Source organism: Microcaecilia unicolor, chromosome 1, assembly GCF_901765095.1.
Source record: "Microcaecilia unicolor chromosome 1, aMicUni1.1, whole genome shotgun sequence".
Classification (NCBI taxonomy): Eukaryota; Metazoa; Chordata; class Amphibia; order Gymnophiona; family Siphonopidae; genus Microcaecilia; species Microcaecilia unicolor.
In genome coordinates this window covers 154663186-154685571 of record NC_044031.1, presented here as the reverse complement: position 1 = coordinate 154685571, position 22386 = coordinate 154663186, and the positions used below count along the sequence as shown (strand labels likewise).

Here is a 22386-nt window from a genome sequence, read left to right as displayed (position 1 = left end):
TACTAGCCTTTGCGCCTCTTCTTCGTGGGAGGCTGGTGCTCGTGCCTTCAGACAATGTCCCAACCGTGTCTTATATCAATAGACGAGGAAGAACAACGAGTGCATCTTCAGCCCAAGAGGCGCGTCTTCTTTTTCAGTGGGTGTAATTGAACATTCCAATGATTTTAGTGTCTCACATAGCGAGTTCACTGAATTCGCAAGCAGATTTCTTCAGCAGAGTGTCTCTGGACCTGGGGGAATGGCAACTGTCAAAGATTGCATTTCACCTCATTTCTGTACAGTAGGGCCTTCTGGTTCTGGATTTCATGGCATCCAGACTCAATGTGTAAGTACACAGATTCTACAGCCGCTTCAGGGAGATAATCCCTAGGAATGGATGGACTGTTCCAGCCTTTGCCTTCGGATGGTCTCCTCTACGTGTTTCCTCCATGCCCTTTCGTGGGAAGGATGTTGCACAGTATTGTGTGTCATCCCCGGGGAAGGTCATTCTTGTAGCTCTGGACTGGCCCAGACGTCCTTGGTATGTGGACCTCATCCATCTTCAAATCTCTCCTTGGTTGACTCTTTTTCCACAGACAGGCTTATTGCACCAAGGTCCAGTACTTATTTATTTTATTTATTTTTATTACATTTGTACCCCGCGCTTTCCCACTCATGGCAGGCTCAATGCGGCTTACATATTATATACAGGTACTTATTTGTACCTGGGGCAATGGAGGGTTAAGTGACTTGCCCAGAGTCACAAGGAGCTGCCTGTGCCTGCTCCCTCCTGTTTTGGTCTTATGGCCTGGCTCTTGAGAGGGCGTGATTGAGGAAGAAGGGTTACGTGGTGATTACTACCTTGCTGCAAGCCCAAAAGCGGTCCGCTTTTTCTTATTCTAGAGTGTGGAGAACTTTTGAGAGCTGTTCGGCACAGAATGGTGTTTCTCCATTTCATGCTTCCTTGCCTCAAATTTTATCCTTCCTTCAGGAGGGATTCAAGAAAAGGCTAGGTTCAGGTGGCAGCGTTGGCATGAGGCAAATATGGAATGCCTCATTGGCTGGTCACCATGATATAATGTGATTCTTCAAGGGAATCACTCATCTGCATTTCCCTCTCTGCAGTATTTGTCTTCATTGAATTCTTCAAGTGGTTCTTGAGGCTCTTCAGTCGGCCCCCGTTCAGCCCCTTCATTCAGCAACTATTAAAGATCTTACATTAAAGACAGTATTTCTGGTTGCCATTTCTTCAGCATGGAGAGTTTCAGAGCTTTAAGCTCTTTCTTGCAGGGATCCCTTTCTCCGCTTATCTGACTCTGGAGTTTCCATATGGACATTTTGTCTTTTTTGCCAAAGATTATATCTCCTTTTCATGTCATCAGACTGTTTCTTCCTTTTTCCAGGGGGTCTATTCTGCAGAATATGGTTCCCTGCTACTGTTGGATGTGAAGCGTGTCCTTATGCTGCTACCAATGATTTCAGGTGATCTGATCATCTTTTTGTCCTCTTTGCGGGACTCCGGAAAGGTTTGCCGGCCTCCAAAGCGAAAGGGACTCAATGGCTTAAGGAGGCTATTTCTTTGGCTTAAATTCTGAGGGGTAGATCTGCTCCCATGTACATCAAGGCACATTCAACCAGGTCTTTGGCGACTTCTTTGGTAGAGTCTAGGGCAGTTTCATTGATAGTAATCTGTCGGTCAGTGATGTGGTGGTCTTCTCGTTCCTTTGTTATGCATTACCGCAAGCAGATACTTCCTTTGGGGCCACGGTTCTTGCTGCAGGGATATCACAGTTTCTCCCCTCTTTTAATGATTGTTTTTGTACATCCCATTTGTCTGGACTGATCTTTGGGACGTAATGGAAGGAAAAATTAATTACCTGATAATGTTCTTTCCTTTAGTCCCAAAGGATCAGTCCAGAGCCTGCCCTTCTGTGGTGGTTTCGGTTTTTCCAGGTTCTATGTAATTTTCGGTGTTTGTATTGTTCTGGTTCCGCTATTTCTAAGGCACTTGTTTTGCACTTTATTTCATAATTCCTTTTGTATCTAAAGGCTGGAGTTTTTTTCTCTGGAAGTCACTCGTTCACTGCTTTGTTAAATACTAGCTTGGTTGCTAAGCATGGTAGCTTATGAGGCACAACTCAGAGTTCTCTATCTCCACCTGCTGGTGGATGGTCACAGCCCATTTGTCTGGACTGATCCTTTGGAACTAAAGGAAATAAAATTATTAGGTAATTAAGAAATGTTTCCTTGCTCCTTACAGAGCATGGACAATGGAAAATTAAACAAACTGCTCCAAGCTGCCAGAATTTTCTAGAGCAAAGAACCATGCATGTGTGGGTCTTAGTTTACCTGCAGTGTCTGCCAAGCTCATTACAGTCAAACTCATTGAAGGTTCTTTATCCCTATGTGTGTTTTTTTCTGCATTAGTGCATGTTAAGCCCTTTTTTGTGTTGGGTCATCTGTTTTGCTTTCTCTTAGAAACCCATTAAAGATTTTGGTCATCTTAAAATCTTTTCTGATTTTTGGTATAGCAACAACCTGCATCAGCATTGGTACATTGGGTGGCATCAGTTGGGATTATTTTTGCCTTTGCTTTTTTTTTTTTTTTTTTTTTAACTGTTAGAAAAGCAGAAACCTCCAACAGCTTTTGGAGGAGCAGGCAGTATACCATGAAGATGTTAGTCATTGACACCTATGAATTGTTTCTGGCATGTCTCAGGCCTGTCAACTGTCTTGGTACATGTGGGTACCAACAATATAAAGTGAAGCAGGGAAGTCATGGAAACAAGATTTAGGCTCTTAAGTAGAAAGCTAGAATTCAGAACCTCCAGGGTAGCATTCTCAGAAACGCTCTCTGTTCCATGAACAGGACCCAAGAGACATGCAGTGTTCCAGAGTCTCAGTATGCATATGAGATGAGGGTGCAGGGAGAAGGGATTTAAATTTGTTAGGAGCTGTGTACCTTTCGGGGAAAGAGGGAGCCTAATTAGAAAAGATGGGCCACACCTGAACTGGGTTGGCTGGCACTAGCATTTAATAAGGGATTAGAACAGTTTTTGAACCTTGGGGAAAGCCAACAGTAGCTCAGGTGTGCACGATTAAGAGTAAGGTATCTTTGAAGAGTGCTGTCGAAACAGGGAAGGTAGGACTTCCTGATATAGAAGGTACAACAAAGGCACAAATAAGTCAGGTACCTTTAAGGGGAAAGCGGACAGAATAAAGATTGCAAATTATCCCTGTCAGCTGCTAAGCAGGTTGTAGATGCAAAAAGCATGCTTTTAAATATCTGTGAAAAAATGCTAGAAGCCTAAAGAATAGGATAGGAGAGTGTATATAACATTAAATGTAGAGGTAGATATAATAGGTATCTCAGAGACCTGGTAGAAGGAGGATAACCAATAGGGCATTGTGATACCAGGTTACAAATTATATCACAGTGATAGGGTGAATCAAATTGGAGGGGGTCTGGCACTGTCTGTTAAAGATGGAATTGGGTTAAATAGAAAAAAAATTCTGCAGGAAACGGATTGCAATGTGGAATCCTTATTGACAGAAATTCAATGTGTGATGAGGCAATACTACCCTCCTGGTCAGAATCAACAATAGATGATGAAATGTTAAAAGAAATTAGGGAAGCTAACAAATTTGGCAACACAGTAATAATGGGTGATTTCAATTACCAAAAAATAAAAAAAGAATATCTGCCACCAAAAAGTGAAACTGAAAGCTAATTAATTTTATATCTAATATAATAATTCACACCTCTAACATTCTGAAGCTGACTCCGTGGCAGCGAAGCCGTGTAGTGTTCGTAGGGTTCGTAATCGCCCCGCCCTCGAGGGAACTCTGTATAGTTGCCAGGGAAAGAAACGCGGCGTCGGAAGGAGAAGGGACCAACCACAGTGCCTCGCACTCGCTCTCAGTGCCCCGCCCTCGGAGGGAAGGGAAGGCTGCATGTAATATTCACCCACCGGAAGTTCGTTCCCTCCCTCCGAGTTCCAGGGTCATCGTCCGTCCCCCTTCTTCCCAATTCCAGGGTCCCTCCTCCCTCCCAGTTCCAGGGTCGTCGTCCCTCCCTCCCTCCCTTCCAGTTCCAGGCCCGTCGCCTCTCCCTCCGAATTTTAAAAGTCATCCTGACTTACCTTGTCGGGGTTCCGGCGGCCAGCAGCAGCGGTAAAAAGGCGTTCAGGCTCGGCACTTCAGTTTTCCCTTCTCTGTCTCTCTGCTCTGGTCCCGCCCTCATTTCCTGTTTCCTCAAGGGCAGGACCAGAGCTGAGAGACAGAGAAGGGAAAACTGAAGTAAGTGCTGAGCCTGCACGCTTTTTACTGCTGCTGCTGACCGCCGTAACCTCAACAAGGTAAGTCAGGATGACTTTTAAAATTCGGAGGGAGGGATGACGACCCTGGAACTGGGAAGAAGCGAGGAGGAACCCTGGAACTGGAAGGGAGGGGGGACCCTGGAACTGGGAGGGGGGAGGAGGGACCCTGCAATTGGGAGGGGGGGGGCTCTGGAACTTCCCTTAAAAACATTAATGGCAGAAGGTGATTACCTTGCTAGCGCCCGTTTCATTTCAATGAGAAACGGGCTTTTTTTTTACTAGTATCTTTATAAAACAAGAATACTTCTTATTAAAAAAAAATGGAGGCAAGACTTCCCAGTTAAATCTTGATGAAAAATTGCTATCAAAGGTTCGAAAACTCCACAAAAATATAAACCCTCTAAAAACACATTTAGGGCTCCTTTTACAAAGCCACACTAGTGACTCCAACATGGCAAATGCAGCAAACTCCATTCAGTTCCTATGGGCTTTGTTGCATTTGTCACTCCGGAATAGCTAGCAGGGCTTTGTAAAAGGAACCTATACTGTGAAAATAAACCCAAATATCCTGCTGAGCAGTTTTTAATACAATCATCATCTCCACTCAAAATATCTTCAAAACGTATTAATAGAATACTTAACTGCATAGTTCCACTATTGACATAATACATCCAGGGATTGTTGGAGCACTTGCCTTGTATAAAATTCTTCAGATGTTGCAAAAGACAGAAAAGACTTTGGACTTAGGTGCAATCGAGAGTAGATATGTTCTGTCCGCCTGGCCTTTTGTTTGTTTTGATCCATAAAAAAAACACTGACTACCACTAGTTATGTGTACAATGTCCATTTGGATAGCAGATGATCTCTCTCTCATTTATGCATAAGTAAGCTTGATCCTAGAAGGGCCTGTCAAGGCTCACAGTAACATAGTAACATAGTAAATGATGGCAGAAAAAGACCTGCATGGTCCATCCAGTCTGCCCAACAAGACAAACTCATATGTGCTACCTTTTGTTTATACCCTACTTTGATTTGTACCTGTCCTCTTCAGGGCACAGACCGTATAAGTCTGCCCAGCACTATCCCCGCCTCCCAACCACCAGCCCCGCCTCCTACCACTGGCTCTGGCACAGACCGTATAAGTCTGCCCAGCACTATCCTCGCCTCCCACCACTGGCTGGCTCTGCCACCCAATCTCGGCTAAGCTCCTTAGGATCCATTCCTTCTGAACAGGATTCCTTTATGTTTATCCCACACGTGTTTGAATTCCGTTACCATTTTCATTTCCACCACCTCCCGCGGGAGGGCATTCCAAGCATCCACTACTCTCTCCGTGAAAAAATACTTCCTGACATTTTTCTTGAGTCTACCCCCCTTCAATCTCATTTCATGTCCTCTCGTTCTACCGCCTTCGCATCTCCGGAAAAGGTTCGTTTGCGGATTAATACTTTTCAAATATTTGAACAGAATCAGTGGCCCTCCTGAGGTCAACCTCCCTAGAAGAGATGCACAAGGCTGCAGCACATACTTCGTCCATTCATATTATCATCTTATTGTTTGGGGAAAGTTTCCTGACCTGACATAGAAATAGAGTTGGTTAACCTTTCCTATAAGAAAGTCTTTGAGGTTGAAATCTAATGTCAGAATTTCCAGATTGCCTTGTTTAAGAAAAGAAAGGGGGCGGGGCATGGCAAAAATAGCCTATTACCAAGAATTCATATTTGTTGCTGTTGGCATCTTTTTTTTTTTTTTTTCCTGCTTTACTCTTTGTTAAAGGTAATCTGAGCTAGGGATATTTATTTGTGAGAACTAAATATTATGCTTATCCTTGGAGAAGGCACACTTGCTCATCTCTAAACTTTTCTCTGAGTACAGCATGTTAGTCCTCACTGAACCCACCTGCTTCTCATGGGAGTTGACCACTCTCGGTACCAATTATATATGGAACTGATGTAATATCGTGTGACACTACCAGGGTGGAAGGGCCTTCACATGGATTGTTCACTACTCTAGAAGACTCTTGCCATTTGAAGAACTTTGTTTACATTTTCTATTTATCCTAGGCTCCATTTAATTATGCTATCCACTTGTAAGTCTTTGCAGAACATTGGTTAAAGGTAAGCAACTTTCACATTTCTTTGTGAAATTTGGACTAAATGACCACTTAATTTCAATTGGTAATATTTATAATTGGAAACTGTTCTGGTATGATTTCAAAAGTGTCTTTCCTATGATTGTCATGTCATAAAATGAATCATATGTTTCAGGGAATTCATATTCCATTTGGGGGGTCATCAGGCTTCTGTCCTTGGACTGTAGTGTGAAACTCTTTCAACTTTTTTCCAGATTCATGATTCCAATTATAACTATGAGGCCTTTATGAACATTATTAAATTAAGTGACAATGTAGGAGAGTTGGAATCTGTGAGGGATAAAGCAGCAGAAGAATTGCAATATCTTCGTTCCTTAGACACAGCAGGTGATGGTAAGCTACAGACTGTTAAAGTAAAATTAAATGCTTGCTTTAGCTTAATATTATAGCATGGCATCTAAATTAACACCTTTCCTGATTGGTCAATTCATTCTTTGGCACAGTATTACCTCTTCACCTTCGTGTTCCAGCTCTTTCAGAACCATTGCTAGGATTCTGGCATCATGACCCTTCATTTATTTATTTACAAGATTTGTTTAACCATCCTTCCAGCATCTAAGGAGGGTTGCAAAAAAGAAAGCAATAAAATACACAGCCACCTGGGAATTATTCCTAGTCAAGTCATCATAGTTGCCAACTTACCCATTTCTAGTAAGGACATTTTATGCCTTATCTAATTTCTATTAACCATATCCTAATGCATTGTGGGACAAGCAGCACTGATTTCAGTGGGTAGAATTTGAGAGAACAGATGCCACCTTGCTTTGGGATGTAAGATTAAAATCAGAGCTGCTCTAAAATATCCCCATTGGAACTGGGTAAGTCTGTTGTTGTTAATCATTGTAGCAACATTCCTGAGGCTTGAGAGCTCTGTAGTGTGGTCTGTATTTATCCAACCAGCAGGTTTCATTATTAATGACGGCAGCGTCTCCCTCTGAAACATCCTTTGCTGACTCAGGGTGTGGAAGAACACAACTTAGATATCCAACTAGGAACCTTCCACTTAAGAGTGTATAGCATTGCTCTGAGCTACCAGGCCTGTCATTGGTCAGTTTTTTTTTTTTTTTTTACATTCCGTCAAGTTTTTTATTTGTAAACGATTTTTATTGATGAACAGACATTTGAAACAGAATTATTAAAAGCAAACATTCTGTACTCATACTGACATTTCTTGTATAGTAACTTACATTGTATCTGTATCGTCACTTTTTTAACATTCACCCCCCCCCCCCCACCTACCCACCCCCCCATATCCTCTTTACTTTGAGCTTCATACTTCATAGTAGCAAGTTCTTCTGTAATTTATCAGCTACCTTTTACCCAACTTACACAAGAAGCGTGTGTCCACTTGGTCCCCTTTAAACTAGGGTATTCCTATTTTATTGAGTACAGCACTTCTTGCTTTATGAGAGATATTTTACAAATATAGGTTCCATATATTGATAAAATTCTTTCTTCTCTTTGGGTTGCCATAAACCTCCCTAGCCTCCCACAGCATTAGCTCGTGGAACCTGTTCCTCCAAAGCCAAACAGAGGGTGGTTCTGCCAGCATCCAGTGTCTCAATATGTACTTTTTGCCCACAGCAAATGCCTTACATAGAAATAACTCCAAATTTTTATCTGAAATCCCATATGCATTGCTTTTATTCAAAAGTGCTCCTCTCCAGGAGGGGTGTAACCTTTGCCCTAATACTTGTTCTAAATATTTCTGTATTGCTCTCCAAAATGATTTTATTCTATCACATCTCCAAAATGTATGTAAAAAGGTATTCCTCTCTCTGTGACATTTAGGGCATTGGGCATCAGAGATCTAGCCCGCCCTTGCTGCTTGTGACTGTGTTATGTATCCCCGATGTATAACCCTAAATTGGCTCTCCTGCAGCTCAGCGCCCCCCCCCCCCCCCCCCCCCCCACTTGCCTGGGTATATCTTTGATCAGTTTTGCAAAATTTATTCCTTTCAACTCGTATCCCAAATCTTTACTCCATGTGTCTTTGAGCTTCTCGTATGTTCGAGAAGGACCGAGCGACACCAGAGCTCTGTGTAGACTCGATATTGAGACCTGTCCGTGTGCATCCCCCTTCAGGAACTCTCGCATCCTATGACCTAATTTCTTGCCGAAAGCTGCCTGATCCAGACTAAACCAATAATGACATAGTTTCTGTATATGTAATGATCCTTGTTGGCAAGTGCAAGTCTCTGCTGCAGGTCCTGAAAACCATATAGGCCTCCCTCTTCATTCATTAGGTGTTCAAGCAGAGTAATTCCCATTTCTGACCTTCTAGCAATTATCCCTTTCTTCAACCCCGGGGGAAAATCCCTATTCCCCCGCAATGGGAGTTGATCGCTAACATTGGTATCTTGTCTCCAGGATTGCATAAGGAATTGCCAAACACGTCGCAGTGGTTGCAGCAGTATGCTTCCCCTACAGGTAATTGGCAAGCTTTGTGTTTTAGCCTGCAGAAGAAAATTCAAATGCCAAGGACCAAAGAATGCATGTTCCCAGCTAAGCGGCGTATGTTGATTTGTATTAAGCAACCAATCCCTGAGATGTCTCAAAAGGCACGCCTGATTGTATCGCTTAATACAAGGGAGTCCTAGCCCTCCCTGAGCCCATCCATCATATAGATATTCAAATCGTAGTTTAGACTTCCGCCCCCCCCCCCATAAGAATTTCCGACACAACCTATTTAACTTTCGTAAATCTTTACCCAGTATATGTATTGGCAACACCTGCAAAATATAGAGCCACCTCGGGAATATGATCATTTTAAATAGGTTGATTCTGCCCATTAATGATAAAGGCAAATGGCTCCATCTCTCAAGAGAGCATCTAGTGTCCTGTAACAACTTTTCAATATTAATGTTATAAAGTTTGGTGGTATCCATAGTCAGCCGCACTCCTAGATATTGAAAGGATTCCTCCGCCTATTTCAACGGGAGCTGTCCTTGCCAAGCTCCCGCTTGGTCTCCCTTCCTCTGCAAAGCTTCAGATTTCTCCAGATTTAGCTTAAAGCCAGAGAAATCCCCTAACTCTGCCATACATTCTAAAAGTGCTGTCAGCGATGTTTCAGGATAAGTCACATGTGCCATTGGTCAGTTTTTAAATGGAGTCCATAGACCAGTGTGTGCCCAGGATGTATAATTGTGTAGTGGCCTGAGACTAAAGATCCATCAGTTCGTCACTACTCACTGCCATCCAATAATTCCAAGTGACACCAACTGTTAACATTGTGGGTACTTCAGAGATGTATTAGTAATCACATTATAAAATACTTCCTGTGAGTCTTGTTAGCCATTATCTTGTAACATGTTAGTGTAAAAAAGGGTATAAATATATTGTTACCTATATCTTTTGTTTCCATTATTTTCAAAATTTGTCAAATTGTTAAATTTATACAGTAGCTACAATATTTCAGAAGTAGACTATTAGTAATGCTCCTTATAAGTAGTATTGTAGAAAAGCATTAGGTATCATAGCAATGTTATTTGAATGTTCTAATTGTGTGCTCATTAGGCACTATTATGCTTGCATCGTACTTATATCTCTGTTATTTGAATTTCAGTGCTGTTAAATGTGTATATTTTTGATCCTGTTTCATGGTAGTTTTATTAGGGTTGTTTGATGTTTTCAAGTTTTCCTCTTTCATTGTATTTGTTTATACTTGTACATTTTACTATTAACAAAATAGTAAGTTTGGTTAAACTGTACCTACTGTATACCACCTTGGGTGAATCTCTTCATAAAGGCGGTTAATAAATCCCAATAAATTAAAAATTGAATTGCTATGTTTGTTATTTAAGCAAATTACTGCCGTTTTCATTCCACCCTTGGAAAGCATGTTGCACCAGACACAATGAACATAGATTTAAAAAAAAATGAATATTAGAGTACTGAAGCTTTTTTTTGTGGTTTTACTTTCAGATATCAACACTATAAAAAATCAAATAAACAGCTTATTATTTGTAAAGAAAGTATGTGAAACAAGAATACAGAGATTGCAGTCAGGAAAAGTAAGTTGTTTTTTTTTTTACATCTGAAATTAAGGTTTTGGAGTACAGATACTGTGAACAAGAAGATTTTGTTGATCTTATCTGTGATCTTTTGATTTTTGGCCTTGTCTGAAGCTGCTGTTCTCCAGATATGTTGCTATAGGAAGAGATGTGTGTTTGCTCAATTATTCGTAAACAATCATAACAGTATAAAAAAATGATAGGGAATTAAGAGCCAAGACCTATGTAGTCAGATTATTCTTGTTGCAATATCATAGACCTTCCTAACCTCAAATTTTATTTTTTCACATCTTTTATATCTAAGGGATATTTATGCTTGTAGCAGCATGAGCGAGAGTGGGCCTGGAGCCTTGATAAATCACAGCTAGACAGTGGGTTAAAAGTGAAACAAAGCAATTTATTGATGTGCAGGAAGAGGGGTAACCTGTTTCTTTCATAGGTGAGGAGAAATAAACAAAGTGCGTTTTTTCTAGCGAAAAAGGTGCTGGTACTCAAATGCCAGGCCACCCTTCAAGGATGGGGTGATCACTGAGGACCCACCCCACAACAGCCAGGCCCCCTGCAACCAGTCACACAATCTATGACAAGGCAGAATTGGTGTGTAGAGCCTGAGCTCTTTCATTAAAATTGGGGGACCATGGATTCATTTTAGCAGACAATGGAAAAGGTGCCGGTACTCAGTACCCCCTCAAAGAAAGCCCTGAATAAACATGCAAAAAGTCAGTCTGTGTTCTCAAGAATTATTCTCCCTGTGGCCTGCTCCTGCAGAGCCATGGCATGCAGTAGTGCACAAACAGCTTGTCTCTGACCTGGAGTCTCAGAGATAAAGATCTGTCTTTCCATATCATCATGCTGATCAATCCATAGACTGGTGGGTTGTGTCCATCTACCAGCAGGTGGAGATAGAGAGCAATCCTTTTGCCTCCCTATATGTGGTCATGTGCTGCCGGAAACTCCTCAGTATGTTCTCTATCTCAGCAGGTGGTGGTCACTCACAGCAGCAGCTCTGGCTAGGCCTCCAAGCCTAATTTTTAGGTTTTGTTGAGTGCCTGGGGTTGAGGGCTCTTCTTGAGCAAGTGCAAACCTGGTGGCGCCAGGTCCCTCCTTTTCTCCCCCCTCCCGCTGGCTCCGTTGAAAAAAAAAAAATTTTGGACGTCCTTTAAGGGCGTTTATTTCGACGTTTATTTAAACGTTTATTGCAGCTACTCACTGGGACACCAGGTCGTTACAGCTCGGAGCGAGAAGCAGGTAATTTTTACCTTTTTATAGCGGGCAGGGGGTTCCCCGATCGATCTCCACGTGGCCTATGGCGTTGGAGGGCGAGGGTGCGAAGAATCGCTCCCCGGACCGCGTGTGCGCTGTTAGCGGGGATGCGGGGGTCTTAAAGTCTGATTCGCCCTTGTTGGGTGTCAGTTCAGAGACCGGTCAGTGTCCCGGGTCTTCCTCCGGTGCGGCGGTTTTTCCCGCCATAAGCGCCCATCCCCCGCTGCTCGCCTCCGCCATCTTGGCCGGCCACTCTGCTCGGACGGCTTCTTCTTGGGCCGCCCTTGAGCTGGGAGACGTTAATGCCATGGCCGCCCTTGATTTGGGCGACGGCAAAAAAGCGGCTAAAGTTAAGCGCCGTTCTTCCCGCGCGGCTCCTTCTCGGAGTGTCGCGCCGGACGCCATCTTGGATGCGCAGCATGTTTCTCCCCCGCTCTTGCGAGCGCCGGTTGAGGGTGCGTCTAGGGCTGTGGCCCAGGCTGCTGAAGTGCTCAGTCTGGGGGGTTTCTCCCCCGAGTTTATTTTGCTGCTGCATCAGGCCTTTCTTATGCAAAACGCTGCCCCTTCTCCCTTGTCCATAAAGGGGTTGAGGCCCCCGGAAGTAAACGCCCTCGGGCGGATTCCCAGGCCTTAGAGGACTCTGTTTCCTCTGATGTAGATGAGGGCAGCGTATCTGAGTTCTCCCAACGGTCCTTTGGGGATTCCTTGGAGGAGATGGATTCCCGCTCAGATGGAGCGGATGACCCCTCTGCAGCACGGATCTTTCGCTCAGAGGATTTGCCCAACCTGTTACTGCAGGCCATGAGCATTTTGAAGATTTCCTCTCCAGAGGACGTCTCTCCCTCAGCCCCTGTTGGCTCCGCCATTATGCTGGGGACGAAGCGCCTGCCTAGAACCTTCCATGTGCATGATGCCATGCACACCTTATTTTCGGCTCAATGGGATGTCCCGGAAGTGAGCCTTAAAGTGGCTAGGGCTATGTCCCGCCTCTATTCTTTGCCTGAAAGTGAACGGGAGGCCTTTCTTTGGCCTACCGTGGATTCTTTAATCACTGCGGTGACTAAGAAAACGGCGTTGCCGGTGGAAGGTGGCACGGCCCTAAAGGACGCCCAAGACAGAAGATTGGAGGCGGCCTTAAGGTCGTCCTTTTAAGGCGGCTGCCTTAAGTTTGTAGGCCTCAGTTTGCGGCTCCTACGTGGCCAGGGCGTGCCTGACGATTGTGCAGCGTGCTTCCCCCTCGGATCCTTCCTTGAGGGCTGATTGGCCGGCCCTGGAATCGGGCTGGGCTTATTTGGCAGACTTACTGTATGATGTCTTGAGAGCCTCGGCTAAAGGTATGGCTCAGACAGTCTCTGCGCGGCGGTGGCTTTGGCTGAAACATTGGTCTGCGGGCCACGCCTCTAAGTCCCGCCTGGCTAAGTTGCCTTTTAAAGGCAAGCTGCTCTTTGGGGTCGAGCTGGACAAAATTGTGACCCATCTCAGCACGTCTAAGGGCAAGAGGTTACCAGAGGTCAGGGCTCGGGCTAGTGCTCGCCCCGGTAACTCCAGAAGACGGTTTCAAGAAGCCCGTCGGTACCGCCCGGGCAAGTCGGGCTCCTCTGCCCCCTCTTCCTTCAAGAGGAATTTCTCCCCCAAGCAGCATTCCTTTCGCAGAGACCGCCGTCCCGGAGGTGCGCCCTCCGGTCCTCCCCCAGGGTCTCGTACCCAATGACGGGGTCCTGGTCCATGGCCCAGTGCAGAGACCAGGGTAACTTCAGACGCTTGGGTGCTGGAAGTCATCAGAGATGGCTACAAGCTAGAGTTCTGCCGACCCTTAAGAGACGGGTTTGTACTCTCCCCCTGCAAGTCTCCGGTCAAAGCTGTGGCAGTGCAGCAGACCTTGGACAATCTGATCCGCCTGGGCGCGGTCGTTCCGGTGCCAGAAAATCAGCTTGGCAAGGGACGTTACTCCATTTACTTTGTGGTACCAAAGAAAGGAGGTTCTGTACGGCCTATCCTCGACCTCAAAGGGGTCATTCGGGCCTTGAAAGTTCGGCACTTTCGCATGGAGACTCTCCGCTCTGTTATAGCGGCAGTGAAGGCAGGGGAGTTCCTGGCATCCTTGGACATCAAGGAAGCGTACTTGCATATTCCCATCTGGCCTCCTCATCAACGCTTTCTGCGTTTTGCAGTCCTGGGCCGACACTTCCAGTTCAGAGCCCTCCCGTTCGGGTTGGCTACTGCTCCGCGGACCTTTTCCAAAGTAATGGTGGTCATCGCGGCCTTCCTGCGAAAGGAAGGAGTAAAAGTCCATCCTTATCTGGACGACTGGTTGATCCGAGCCCCCTCTTATGCAGAGTGCGGCAAAGCTGTGGACCGGGTGATTGCTCTTTTGAGCTCCCTGGGGTGGATCATCAACTGGGAGAAAAGCCAGCTGCGCCCGACTCAGTCCCTGGAGTATCTGGGAGTTCGATTCGACACCCAAGTAGGCAGAGTGTTCCTGCCGGACAATCGGATTGTCAAACTTCAGGCTCAGGTGGACCAGTTCCTAGTAGCCTCTCCGCTCCGGGCTTGGGACTATGTGCAGCTGTTGGGCTCTATGACGGCCACGATGGAAGTAGTGCCCTGGGCCAGGGCTCATATGAGACCACTACAACACTCTCTGCTGCAGCGCTGGACTCCGGTGTCGGAGGATTATGCTGTGCGCCTTCCCTTGGACCCAGCAGTGCGCAAGGCGCTGAGCTGGTGGCTGCAGACAGACAAGTTGTCTGCAGGGATGCCTCTTGTGGCCCCGGAGTGGATTGTCGTCACGACGGACGCCTCTTTGACAGGCTGGGGAGCCCACTGCTTGGGAAGGACAGCGCAGGGGCTCTGGTCTCCTGCAGAGGCAAAGTGGTCTATCAACCTCCTGGAACTCAGAGCCATTCGGTTGGCGCTTTTGGAGTTCCTCCCGGTACTGGCGTTGAAGCCAGTACGGGTCCTGTCGGACAATGCCACGGCTGTGGCCTATGTCAACCGCCAGGGAGGTACCAAGAGCGCCCCTCTAGCCAAGGAGGCCATGAATCTATGCCAGTGGGCGGAAGCGAACCTGGAACAGCTGTCAGCGGCCCACATTGCCGGAGTCATGAATGTCAAGGCGGACTTTCTCAGTCGCCATACCTTGGATCCCGGAGAGTGGCAGCTATCTGCTCAGGCGTTCTATGACATCACGAAGCGCTGGGCCAGCCGAGCCTAGATCTGATGGCGTCATCGGCCAATTGCCAAGTGCCGCGCTTTTTCAGCAGAGGACGGGACCCTCGATCCCTGGGAGTAGATGCTCTTCTCCAACAGTGGCCGACACAGGAGCTTCTCTATGTGTTCCCGCCCTGGCCCATGTTGGGCAGGGTGCTAGACCGGGTGGCAAAGCATCCGGGCTGGATAATCCTGGTGGGTCCGGACTGGCCCAGACGTCCCTGGTATGCGGACTTGATCAGGCTCTCAGTGGACGATCCTCTGCAGCTGCCAGTGGAGCAGGGCCTGTTGCATCAGGGTCCCGTGGTGATGGAGGATCCCTCCCCTTTGGTCTTACGGCCTGGCTATTGAGCGGCAGCGTCTGAGAAAGAAGGGCTTCTCAGACAAGGTCATCGCCATTATGCTAAGAGCGAAGAAGCGCTCTACTTCTACTGCTTACGCCAGGGTTTGGCGTACCTTTGCAGCATGGTGTGAAGCAGGCTCACTTTCTCCCTTCACTGCTCCAATTTCTTCAGTGTTGGCGTTCCTGCAAGAAGGTCTGGAGAAAGGCCTGTCGCTCAGTTCCCTTAAAGTCCAGGTAGCGGCTCTGGCTTGCTTCAGGGGCCGCCTGAAGGGTGCTTTCCTGGCTTCGCAGCCAGATGTGGTGCGCTTTCTCAAGGGAGTTAATCACCTGCGCCCTCCTCTGCACTCAGTGGTGCCTGCGTTGAATCTCAACCTGGTGCTAAGAGCCTTGCAGAAGCCGCCTTTTGAACCCTTGTCAAGGGCATCTCTGAAAGACCTGACGTTGGAAGCAGTCTTTTTGGTGGCTATCCCTTCAGCCAGAAGAGTTTCCGAGCTCCAGGCACTCTCATGTCGAGAGCCCTTTTTGCAGTTCACTGAGGCAGGAGTGTCTATTCGCACAGTGCCTTCCTTCCTGCCCAAGATTGTTTTTCGCTTCCATGTGAATCAGCAGCTCTGTCTCCCTTCCTTTCGTAGGGAGGACTACCCAGAGGAATTCTCTGCTCTCAAATATCTGGATGTGAGACGAGTCATCATCAGATATTTGGAAGTGACCAATGATTTCCGGAAGTCGGATCATCTGTTTGTCCTGTTTGCAGGTCCTCGTAAGGGTCTGCAACCTGCTAAGCCTACAGTGGCAAGATGGGTCAAGGAAGCCATTGCAGCGGCTTATGTGGCCGCGGGGAAGGTGCCGCCTATCCAGCTGAAGGCTCACTCCACTAGAGCTCAGGCGGCCTCGATGGCAGAGGCCGGGTCCGTCTCCTTGGAGGAGATTTGCAAGGCGGCAACTTGGGCATCGGCCCATTTCTTCTCCAGGCATTACCGCTTGACTGTGGCTGCTCGGGCGGAGGCCCGGTTTGGAGCTTCAGTGTTGCGGTCAGGGATTTCTATGTCCCGCCCTGGGTGAGTACTGCTTCGGTACATCCCACCAGTCTATGGATTGATCAGCATGATGATATGGAAGGTAAAATTATGTATCATACCTGATAATTTTCTTTCCATTAATCATAGCTGATCAATCCATAGCCCCTCCCAGATATCTGTATTGTTTATATTCTGGTTGCATTTCAGGTTCAAGTTTAGTCTTCAGTTCCTGTTCAGGAGGACTTCGTGTTCAAGTTTTTCAATGGATTCTTCAAGAGTTGAGACGAATTTGTGTTACAGTGAGCTGCTGCATTCCTCTCCCCTCCGTTTTACGGGGCTGGATTGAGACTTAAATTCTGCCGGCGCTCCCTCCCGCTTCGTGCGGCAGTAGGGCAGCTTTGTACCCCTCCCGCTTCAGCGGTGTTAGGGTCAGTCAGCTCCTCCCTCGGTTGCGGTTGCAGGATAAGCCAGTTCCCCCCTCATCGGCGGGTGTGGTGTCCCTCCCCCGCTCCGCGGGGATGAGCTGGACGGATTCCCCTCCCCCACTTGTGTGGGGATGAGCTGGGTTAATTCCCCTCCCCCGTTTCGGCAGTGGTGAGCTGGGCAGAGTGTCCCTTTGTGGGTGTAATTCTCTAAGTGCTGAGTCCTGCGGATGGAGCTTGGATATCGACATACTGAGGAGTTTCCAGCAGCACATGACCACATATAGGGAGGCAAAAGGATTGCTCTCTATCTCCACCTGCTGGTAGATGGACACAACCCACCAGTCTATGGATTGATCAGCTATGATTAATGGAAAGAAAATTATCAGGTGTGATACATAATTTTACCTTAAATATGGAGTACAATCTGCCTCCCTTCTAAAGTTAGTTTCAACAGGGTTCCAAGATAAACTTGGCCTACCTTAATAATAATAATAATAAAGGTACTTATTATTCTCCGAGGACAAGCAGGCTGCTTGTTCTCACTGATGGATGACGTCCACGGCCGCCCCTCCAATCGGAAACGTCACTAGCAAAGGCCTTTGCTAGTCCTCGCGCGCCCATGTGCACCGCGCATGCGCGGCCGTCTTCCCGCCCGAACCGGCTCGTGTTCGTCAGTCTTCTTTTGTCCGCGCTCGGTACGATCGTGTTTTCTCCGTGTCTAGCCCCGCAAAGTCGACCTCGCGCGTTCGTCGTGTTTTTCAAAAAAAAAAAAAAAACCATTCTGTGTGGAAAAAGACTCTTTGGTCTTTTTTCCCACCCGCTATTTTCAGCTTTTTCGCCCCGGTAAGTTTTCTTTCATCGTCTGGGTAGGCCGCTTTTTGGCCTCGGGTCGAAGTTTTCTTCTCCTTTTGATCTCGCCGGCATGATTTTTCCGCCCATGACATCGAAGTCTCCCAGCGGCTTCAAGAAGTGCACCCAGTGCGCCCAGGTCATCTCGCTCACTGACAGGCACGCGTCGTGTCTTCAGTGCTTGGGGGCTGGGCACCGCCCGCAGGCCTGTAGTCTGTGTTCCCTTTTGCAAAAGCGGACTCAGGTAGCGAGATTGGCCCAGTGGAACGTTTTGTTCTCGGGCTCTTCGTCGGCATCGGCACCGGGGGTATCGTGTGCATCGACGTCTTCAGCGTCCAGACCTTCATCCTCGGCCGCCAGTGCATCGAGGCATCGGCCCTCTGCATCGGCGCTGAGACATCGGACAGCTGCATCGACGTCGGCGGTACCGGGACCTCGTCGGCTGATGTAGTCGGACGGTGGTGCTTCGTCTGGAGTGCAGGTGAGGGCTGTCCATTCCCCTGCTGGTGGCGGTGAGCCTTCGGGTGTGTCTCCCCCTACCCTGAGGGCTCCTGCGGTACAGCCCCCCCGAGACCGACCTCCTTCGGCCTCGGCCCCGAGGAAGCGACGGCTGGATTCTACGTCCTCCTCGTCGGTGCCGGGAAGCTCCGGTGACAGGCTTCGTTCCAAGAAGTCGAAGAAGCATCGTCATCGGTCTCCTTCCCGTGTCGGCACCGAGAGCTCTGGGTCGCCGAGGGAGTCGGCACCCAGCAGGCATCGGCACCGAGAGGACCGCTCACCCTCTGTTCAGGAGGTGCCGATGCGCTCCACTCTGGACAGCCCGGAACAGCCTCCACGCCCGGAACAGGTTCTGACGTCGACGTCTGCATCGACTTCCATGCCTTTCTCTGCAGCCGCTCTGAACGAGAGCCTCCGGGCCGTTCTCCCAGAGATTCTGGGAGAGCTGTTGCGCCCTAACCCTCCGGTACCGGCGGTGCTTGCGCCACCGGTACCGTCGAGCGTGGCGCCGGCTGGCCCATCGCCCGAGGTGAGGTCTCCGGCGTCGGTGCTGCGTGCGGTACCGGCTGCGGTCGCCTCCCAGGAAGGCTCCCCGACTACGTCGGCGGAGGGAGCTTCGCCGATGCGGGCGAGGGAGTCTACCTCTCGACGCCCCCATCGTGGACGTGGCTCCACAGAGTCGAGTCGGGCGAGGTTGCAGACACAGGTCCGTGAACTTGTGTCTGACACCGAGGGTGAGGCCTCGTGGGAAGAGGAAGAAGACCCCAGATATTTCTCTGACGAGGAGTCTGAAGGTCTTCCTTCCGATCCCACTCCCTCTCCTGAGAGACAGCTTTCTCCTCCCGAGAGTCTGTCTTTTGCTTCCTTTGTCCGGGAGATGTCTACGGCCATCCCCTTCCCGGTGGTTGTAGAGGACGAGCCCAGGGCTGAAATTTTGAGCTCCTGGACTATCCTTCTCCACCTAAGGAAGCGTCCACTGTACCCATGCACCATGTCCTAAAAAAGACATTGCTGGCGAACTGGACCAAGCCTCTAACTAATCCCCACATTCCCAAGAAGATCGAGTCCCAGTACCAGATCCATGGGGACCCAGAGTTGATGCGCACTCAGTTGCCTCATGACTCTGGAGTTGTGGATCTGGCCCTAAAGAAGGCTAAGAGTTCTAGAGAGCATGCTTCGGCACCCCCGGGCAAAGACTCTAGAACCTTAGACTCCTTTGGGAGGAAGGCCTACCATTCCTCTATGCTCGTGGCCAAGATTCAGTCCTACCAGCTCTACACGAGCATACACATGCGGAACAATGTGCGGCAGTTTGCGGGCTTGGTTGATGCGCTCCCCCCTTAGCAAGCCAAGCCTTTTCAGGAGGTGGTCAGGCAGCTGAAGGCGTGCAGAAAATTCCTGGCCAGAGGGGTGTATGACACCTTTGATGTTGCGTCCAGGGCCGCTGCTCAAGGTGTGGTGATGTGCAGGCTCTCATGGCTGCGTGCCTCCGACCTGGAAAATAGAATCCAGCAGCGGATTGCGGACTCGCCTTGCCGTGCGGATAGTATTTTTGGAGAGAAAGTCGAACAGGTGGTAGAGCAGCTCCACCAGCGGGACACCGCATTCGACAAGTTCTCCCGCCGGCAGCCTTCAACCTCTACAGGTAGAAGATTTTTTGGGGGAAGGAAGACTGTTCCCTACTCTTCTGGCAAGCGTAGGTACAATCCTCCTTCTCGACAGCCTGCGGCCCAGGCTAAGCCCCAGCGTGCTCGCTCTCGTCAGCAGCGTGCGCCTCAGCAAGGCCCCTCGGCTCCCCAGCAAAAGCAAGGGACGAGCTTTTGACTGGCTCCAGCAGAGCATAGCCGACATCCAAGTGTCAGTGCTGGGCGACCTGCTAGTCGGAGGGAGGTTGAAAGCTTTTCACCAAAGGTGGCCTCTCATAACCTCCGATCAGTGGGTTCTCCAAATAGTCCGGCAAGGATACACCCTCAATTTGGCCTCAAAACCTCCAAATTGTCCACCGGGAGCTCAGTCTTACAGCTTCCAGCACAAGAAGGTACTTGCAGAGGAACTCTCCGCCCTTCTCAGCGCCAAGGCGGTCGAGCCCGTGCCATCCGGGCAAGAAGGGCTGGGATTCTATTCCAGGTACTTCCTTGTGGAAAAGAAAACAGGGGGGATGCGTCCCATCCTAGACCTAAGGGCCCTGAACAAGTATCTCGAAAAAGAAAAGTTCAGGATGCTTTCCCTGGGCACCCTTCTCCCCATGATTCAGCAAAACGATTGGCTATGCTCTCTGGACTTGAAGGATGCCTACACTCACATCCCGATACTGCCAGCTCACAGACTTCCAGTACTGTGTGCTACCCTTTGGGCTTGCCTCTGCGCCCAGGGTGTTCACAAACTGCTTGGCTGTAGTAGCAGCGGCACTTCGCAGGCTGGGGGTGCACGTGTTCCCATATCTCGACGATTGGCTGGTGAAGAACACATCCGAGGCAGGAGCCCTGCAGTCCATGCAGATGACTATTCGCCTCCTGGAGCTACTGGGGTTTGTGATAAATTATCCAAAGTCCCATCTTCTCCCAGTGCAGAGACTCGAATTCATAGGAGCTTTGCTGGATTCTCGGACGGCTCGCGCCTATCTCCCAGAGACGAGAGCCAACAACTTGTTGTCCCTCGTCTCGCGGGTGCGAGCGTCCCAGCAGATCACAGCTCGGCAGATGTTGAGATTGCTAGGCGACATGGCCTCCACAGTTCATGTGACTCCCATGGCCCGCCTTCACATGAGATCTGCTCAATGGACCCTAGCTTCCCAGTGGTTTCAGGCTGCTGGGGATCTAGAAGACGTAATCCACCTGTCCACGAGTTTTCTCGAATCCCTGTATTGGTGGACGATTTGGTCCAATCTGACTCTGGGACGTCCCTTCCAAATTCCTCAGCCACAAAAAGTGCTGACCACGGATGCGTCTCTCCTGGGGTGGGGAGCTCATGTCGAGGGGCTTCACACCCAAGGAAGCTGGTCCCTCCAGGAACGCGATCTGCAGATCAATCTTCTGGAGTTACGAGCGATCTGGAACGCTCTGAAGGCTTTCAGAGATCGGCTGTCCCACCAAATTATCCAAATTCAGACAGACAACCAGGTTGCCATGTACTACGTCAACAAGCAGGGGGGCACCGGATCTCGCCCCCTGTGTCAGGAAGCCGTCAGCATGTGGCTCTGGGCTCGCCATCACGGCATGGTGCTCCAAGCCACATATCTGGCAGGCGTAAACAACAATCTGGCCGACAGGTTGAGCAGGATTATGCAACCTCACGAGTGGTCGCTCAATTCCCGTGTAGTGCGACAGATCTTCCAGGTGTGGGGCACCCCCTTGGTAGATCTCTTCGCATCTCGAGCCAACCACAAAGTCCCTCAGTTCTGTTCCAGGCTTCAGGCCCACGGCAGACTGGCATCGGATGCCTTCCTCCTGGACTGGGGGGAGGGTCTGCTGTATGCTTATCCTCCCATACCTCTGGTGGGGAAGACTTTGTTGAAACTCAAGCAAGACCGAGGCACCATGATTCTGATTGCTCCTTTTTGGCCGCGTCAGATCTGGTTCCCTCTTCTTCTGGAGTTGTCCTCGAAGAACCGTGGAGATTGGAGTGTTTTCCGACCCTCATCACGCAGGACGAAGGAGCGCTTCTGCATCCCAACCTCCGGTCCCTGACTCTCACGGCCTGGATGTTGAGAGCGTAGACTTTGCCTCTTTGGGTCTGTCAGAGGGTGTCTCCCGCATCTTGCTTGCTTCCAGGAAAGATTCCACTAAGAGGAGTTACTTCTTTCTATGGAGGAGGTTTGCCGTCTGGTGTGACAGCAAGGCCCTAGATCCTCGCTCTTGTCCTACATAGACCCTGCTTGAATACCTTCTGCACTTGTCTGAGTCTGGTCTCAAGACCAACTCTGTAAGGGTTCACCTTAGTGCAATCAGTGCATACCATTACCGTGTGGAAGGTAAGCCGATCTCGGAACAGCCTTTAGTTGTTCGCTTCATGAGAGGTTTGCTTTTGTCAAAGCCCCCTGTCTAGCCTCCTACAGTGTCATGGGATCTCAATGTCGTTCTCACCCAGCTGATGAAACCTCCTTTTGAGCCACTGAATTCCTGCCATCTGAAGTACTTGACCTGGAAGGTCATTTTCTTGGTGGCAGTTACTTCAGCTCGTAGAGTCAGTGAGCTTCAGGCCCTGGTAGCCCCAGGCCTCTTACACCAAATTTCATCATAACAGAGTAGTCCTCCGCACTCACCCTAAGTTTTTGCCAAAGGTTGTGTCGGAGTTCCATCTGAACCAGTCAATTGTCT

General features: G+C 48.7%; 1 protein-coding gene across 3 annotated transcripts in view; it reads left to right on the top strand.

The window, feature by feature from the left end:
* The window catches only part of SNX13 (sorting nexin 13), a 483917-nt gene that overhangs the window by 174724 nt on the left and 286807 nt on the right, over positions 1-22386 (top strand). For all 3 annotated transcript variants that reach the window (XM_030201510.1, XM_030201500.1, XM_030201519.1), the window contains 2 exons: positions 6645-6783; positions 10375-10463. In XM_030201510.1, coding sequence (XP_030057370.1) covers positions 6645-6783; positions 10375-10463 — 228 coding nt within the window. The remainder of the gene's footprint in view (positions 1-6644; positions 6784-10374; positions 10464-22386) is intronic.